Source organism: Corylus avellana, chromosome 4, assembly GCF_965113065.1.
Source record: "Corylus avellana chromosome 4, dhCorAvel1.hap1.2, whole genome shotgun sequence".
NCBI lineage: Eukaryota > Viridiplantae > Streptophyta > Magnoliopsida > Fagales > Betulaceae > Corylus > Corylus avellana.
The window spans coordinates 12,598,304-12,604,787 of NC_142493.1; the positions used below are offsets into that span (position 1 = coordinate 12,598,304).

Below are 6,484 nucleotides of genomic sequence, written 5' to 3' on the forward strand. Positions count from 1 at the left end.
CGAGCAGTTCGTGACCTTTGTCTGTTGGCAAAGAAAAGAAGCCCAACCTTTTATTTCTTATTGAGACAAAAAGGACACAGTTTGAAATGGAAAGGATACGAATAAAGCTTGGTTTTGAAGGTTTATTTGTGGTTAACCCGATGGGTAGGAGTGGAGGGCTTGCTTTATTATGGGAAGTGGATTGTGACCTGAATATTCAAAACTATTCCAGATGCCATATTAATTAGTCACGTCGGCGATTGATGGGATAGAATGGAAATTCATGGGCTTCTACAGGCATCCTGAGGTGGCAAAAAGACATGAAGCATGGGGTCTGCTGAAACATCTCAAAAAATTTTCCCTACAACCCTGGCTTTGTGTAGGGGATTTTAATGAGATTGTAGACTTGTCGGAAAAATGGAGAGCGGCTGGGAGAAGTGAAGGGCAGAAGGAAAATTTCCGACAAACCATTGAGGATTGTCACCTTAGCAACTTGGGGTTTAGTGGTTCAAAGTTCACTTGGTCTAATGCTAGAGAAGATGGAGGATTTACGAAGGAGCAGTTGGATAAGGCGTTGGCAAATTTGGAGTGGTGTAAAGTATTCCATGAGGGGGAGGTGCAGATTTTGGCAGCGTGTTCATCTGACCACAAATCAGTGCTAGTTAATTTTATATGTTCTAGTGATGATGACCGACAATTCTCAAAAAAAGGATTTAAATTTGAGGCTAAGTGGATGCTAGATGTTGAATTTCAGGAAGTCGTTAGGGGGGCCTAGTTGGAAGAAAATGAACGAAGGGATGGACTGGGAGCTATCACATGTAAACTTAATTATTGCCGAAATGTGTTGACACACTGAAGCAGGAATAAGTTTGGAGCCGTGGAGAGGGAATTGAGGAGAAAAACAGCCCAACTAGAGTCCATGCAAAATCACGAAGGCCCACACAACCAGGAAGATATAAAAAAGCTCAAAAAAGACATAGCCTTCATTCTAGACCAAGAGGATCTAAAATGGCAGCAACGTGCTAAACAGACTTGGTATGTAAAGGGGGATCGTAATACCCCTTTTTTTTTTCATGCCTGGATAAGTCAAAGGAGACGGAATAACAAGATTAGCAGCATCACTGATGAGATGGGTAGGGAGTGGCGGAAGATGAATGACGTCCAGCAGGCTTTTATTCATTTTTTCCAAAATCTTTATTCCACGGGTGGCACGCATGGAGTAGATGACTACCTGGCAGGGCTTGAACACCAGGTCATAGCAAATATGAACACCCAACTGATGGCTGAATTTTCAGAGATGGAGGTCGAGGCAGCACTTGTACAAATGGGGCCTTTGAAGTCACTGGGGCCGGATGGGTATGCTGCTTGCTTCTACCAAAATTCCTGGGCAACAGTGAGTAAAGAGGTTTGCAAAGCAGTTCTTGACTTCTTAAATAAGGGTATTTTTTATTCAATTATTAACCATGCATATATTGCTCTTATCCCAAAGAAAAAGCAACCTTGTAATGTTACTGGATTTCGCTCTATTAGCTTATGCAATGTTTTGTACAAATTAATTGCTAAGGTAATTGCTAATCGTTTGAAGAGGGTGTTGCCTCAAATAATTTCCCCATATCAAAGTACTTTTATACCTGAGAGGTTGATTACCAACAATATATTGGTGGCTTTTGAGGCTTTACATACTATGCATGGTAGAATGAAGGGACGAGACGGGTATATAGTGCTCAAGCTGGATATGAGCAAAGCCTACAATATGGTGGAGTGGGAATTCTTAGAGGAGATTATGAAGAAACTGGGCTTTGCCCCAAACTGGATCCAATTGATCATGACATGTGTTCGGACAATTAGATTCTCGGTTTTGATCAATGGACAGCCCCACGATAAGATCACCCCGACAAGAGGCCTACGTCAAGGGGATCCGATCTCTCCATATTTATTTATTTTGTGTGCAGAAGGTCTAAGTCATATGCTTTGGAGTGCAGAATTGAATAAGGCAATATCCGAAAGGCCCATAACCAAGGGTGGAGTGAGACTAAATCACTTGTTTTTCTCTGATGATAGCCTACTCTTCTGTAGGGCTAACATGCTAGAATGGGTGAAGTTACATGAGATCCTGGATGGGTATGAAAGAGCTTCGGGCAGCGCCTTAACCGGGAGAAAACCTCTATATTTTTCAGCACAAATACCAAAGCCGACACAAGGGCCCACATCCTTTCATTAGTAGGGGTGCGATCATCACAATGCTTTGAAACCTACCTGGGACTACCAGCTCTTATTGGTAGATCACGGGTGCGGGCTTTCAAAAGCATAAAGGGGAAGATATGGGATAGAATGAATGGATGGATAGAGATGTTTTTGACTCAAGCTAGAAAAGAAGTGTTGCTAAAAGCGATCGTTCAGGCGATTCCAACGTACACAATGAGTGTGTTCCATCTTTCGAAGACCTTGTGCAAGAGTATCAATTCCATAATGCTAAGATTTTGGTGAGGGCATAAAGAAAATTTCTCTCGAGTTACCTAGATGAGTTGGGAACGAATCGGGCAAGCAAAAGGAAAAGATGGTTTGGGTTTTAGGGATCTTGAATGTTTTAACCGAGCTTTGTTGGTGAAGCAAGGTTGGCAGTTTGTCCAACAGCCTGATTCCTTAGTAGCCCAAATATTGAGGGACAAGTACTACCCACATGGGACTTTCCTATGGAGTCAAGTTTGGGCCATAACCCATCTTATGCATGGAGGAGCATATGGAATGCTAAAAAATTGGTACAAGCGGGGTTGGTGTGGAGAGTGGGCAATGGTCAATCAATAAACATTTGGGGGAAGAGGTGGCTACCTAGTCCCCTAACATACACGGTCCAGTCTCCTATCAGTGTCCTCCCCCTTGAGGCATGGGTCAGTGCACTAATTGATAATGATAAACAGTGGTAGAATGTGCCGTTAATAAAAGAAAGGGGAAACTACCTTTAGCCCCCATGAACTATAGGGCCTTGGCACTTTGCCCCCATTAACTTCCAAGTGTGATACCCGACCCCATCAAATTACCATTTTATAGCAAACAACCCCCTTCCATCAGTGAAAGGGGTTAAAATAGACGGTCAACGCCTCATGTGTCATTCACGTGCGACTTTAAGTGTTTTCCTTGCACTTTTGCCCTCCCTTCAAATTGTGAAAATAACGCTAGCTTATACCCTTCATTCTATTACTCCAACACATGAAAATATCTTCATGCATGTGTAAAACGACGAAAATGCCATTCCATTTTAATTAAAACAAAAAATGCCCATAATAATGTACCCTGTTGGACAAAAATACCCTTAAAAGGGAAACCCAATGTCCCCAATGTCCCTAAGTAACTCCATCAAAATTTACAGCTGACCATGAAATATAGCCGTTAAAGAAAGCAGTGGTGTGGACTGTGGTGTGTGTATATATGTGAGAGAGAGAGAGAGAGAGTGCGGTCAAAGACTCAAAAAGGACGGTAGAGAGGAACAAAAAGAAATACAAAATCGCAGCTGGGTTGGCAATATATATATATATATATATATATATATATATATATATATGTTTTATTTTTTAATTTTCAGTGATTTTGAATCTTAGAATGCTAAAGAAAGCCTATGCTATATATATATACGAACAAAAAAAACTGAAAGTAGTGAGTAAAATCTACAGAAACTCTTTAATGAGTTTTGGCTTCCTGTGGGGTCTGTCTTCCTGGTGGCATTTGTCTTGGCAGCAGACCCCACACGTAATGGTGTCGTCTCTCATCTCTCGCCACGGATACAAAAACACACGATATGAAAGAAAAATAATAAGAAGAAGATATGGGCTGCCGCAGTCCTCCATTGTGACGCTACGTGTGTCTACATGTGTTTATCGCTCCTCGATCAGAATTGTTTCAAGTCTGAACGTTGTATCTCCATCTCTAGCTTCTTTCTCCTTTCGTCTCCAGGGGGCCAGGATAATTATAGGAAGATTAGTAATATTTTTCAATCGGCATCGACTCCGCATGATGTAATTAATTATAGAAATCTTAGGTTGTAGCTATATATATATATAGACCTCCGTGTCGACATGATTGCCGTCCCTACATTAATCATCCTAGCTCGTCATAGATCAGTAGTGGTACTGCCAGCAACCATGCATGACACCGACCATGGGTTGTGAAAGTGCATGCATGCCCTACCATCACTAATCACTAGAGGCATTATATATATATATATACATCATCATCATCATCGATCCAATTATTCTAGGAAACAGCAAAGGTGATGTGGACAAGACAACATAAACACAGATACTTACCCACCAATTAATACAAGCTCATGCGATTAATTAAGATATATCACTGTGTAATTAATCTGATCATGATCAACTTGATATATACATGATATATATGTATATAGGTATACCAAGATGAGAGGAAAGACGTAACTTTGATGTTCAGCTATATATATTGTTAGATTATATATGTAGTGTTGTCTCACATTCATTGTGTACATATAGTGTCTGTATTATTAGCCTATATAAATAGGCCCCTTCTGTATATTATTCTATGTGATTCAATATACAATATTATTCTCATCATGGTATCAGAGTACAGGTTCTGAATCACCTTAAAAAAAAAAATTTTGTTTTTTCCGCATCCTGTATTGTCCCGGCGCCGCTAGTGTTCTTCGGTAAATCCTTCCTTCTGTCTCTCACGGTTCTCTATCTTCTCCTTGAAGTTTTCAGCGGATCACTATACCGCTTGAAAGCTCGGAAGACAACCATCACAGAGCCGCCGCACACAATCCCATCGGAGTTCCCACGCTCCCAAACGCGCCGCCCAAAGTTTCGGCAATTTTGCCACTGTCGTTCTGCCACAGGCCGCCACAGTGGTCTAATCGCTTCTGCCAGCCCACCAATCGATAGCTCTACTTCCGGCGACTCCAGATCTACAACCAAAATCAAATTCCAACCAGCCACGAGCCCTCATGCGCCACTCAAACATCTGCACGTGAGATTCACGCGCCATGCACGGCCGCCTCCTGTCGCGTGTGCACCACACGCGCCAGTCGCTCCAACCTACCACGTCAGCTCTAGTGCCACATCAACCCTAGTGCCACGTCACCAGGTCCACGTTAGTCTTGTGCCACATCAGCAGTGCCACGTCAACGTTGACTTTGACCATTGATCATTGACTTCTATCAGGGTTGGCCGTTGACTTCCATAGTTGACCAGGTGCTTTCTTACCTATTTTTTCGTCCTGATTTCCTATTTGTAGTCTGTTTTTGCATTTGAGCCTTCTAGATTGCACAAAACAAGATTCTTCATCATGTTCAGACTGTATTGGATGGCACAAACTATATGGTGTGGTCCCAATCTATGCGTAACTTTCTGAAAGGCCACAAGCTTTGGTTTTATGTGACTGGAGAGGTCAAAAAAGCTAGTTAAAGGGACTTCTGAGTCAAATGAGGCTTTCACCACTCATCTTATTGATTGGGATAGCAATCATCATCAGATTCTTACATGGTTCCGTAATACCACTATCCCATCTATTTATGCGCTCTTTGGTAGCTGTGATAAAGCAAAGGGTGCTTAAGATATGCTTGCTTCTCGTTATTCTTCTGTAGATGATGCTCATGAGTATTAGCTTTTGTTTGAGCTTTTCCATCTAAGGCAGGAATCTGGTCAGAGTATAAATGATTTTCTTGCTCGCATGCAATTCTTGTGAAACCAAATTGATGTTTCTGATCCTATTTGGAAGGATCCCACTAATGCTGACATGTATGTTACCCGTAGAGATCAACATCGCCTTCACCAATTTTTGATGGCCTTGCATGATGATTTTGAGCTTGTTCGTGTACAACTTTTACATTGTTCTCCTCTTCCCACTTTGGACACTGCCATCTTCAAACTTGTCCATGCCGAGACTAGATCGCAGACTATGCGCTCTCAGCCTAGTCATACAGTGTTGGCTGCACCATCTTCTGGCTCCTCGTCATTCCAATGAGAGCATTATGATAGGTAAGGTACTCCTCGACTTCCTCCTAAATCTCGCGATAACATTACTGTCGCTATTGTCGACGTCGAGGGCACACTATTGACAAGTGTTGGCGTAAGAGAAGATCTAATGCACCCACAGCAGCAGTTGTTCATACTAAGAGTGGTTCATCTCCAGCTGCTTTATCTCCAGCTGCTCCCTCTTCAGTTATACCCTCTTCAGTTGCTCCCTCTGGACAAGCTTCAAGATCCAGTGTCACCTTATCTGCAGCTGACTTCGAGGCAATAGTCAACCAGGTGACTAGGGCTATAAATGAGTCGACACACTCGACAGCTCGCTCGCTACCCGCTTGGCTAAGCTCGACTCGAACTCGAGCTCGACATTGTACAAGCTCGCTCGTTACTATTGAAACTCGCTCGATTAGCTAGTGACACATACTTGACTCGCTCGATTAAGCTCGACGGGGGCTCGTGAGTTCGACTCGTTTAACTCGATCTCGTTCAGCTCGCCCGGCTCATTAGCT

General features: G+C 42.6%; 1 protein-coding gene across 1 annotated transcript; it reads left to right on the forward strand.

The window, feature by feature from the left end:
• Positions 1–262: 262 nt before the first annotated feature.
• LOC148586333 (uncharacterized) lies at positions 263–754 on the forward strand. Its single transcript, XM_088515569.1, has one exon. It carries the CDS (start codon positions 263–265, stop codon positions 752–754), a length of 492 nt encoding a protein of 163 aa, XP_088371695.1.
• Positions 755–6,484: the final 5,730 nt, after the last annotated feature.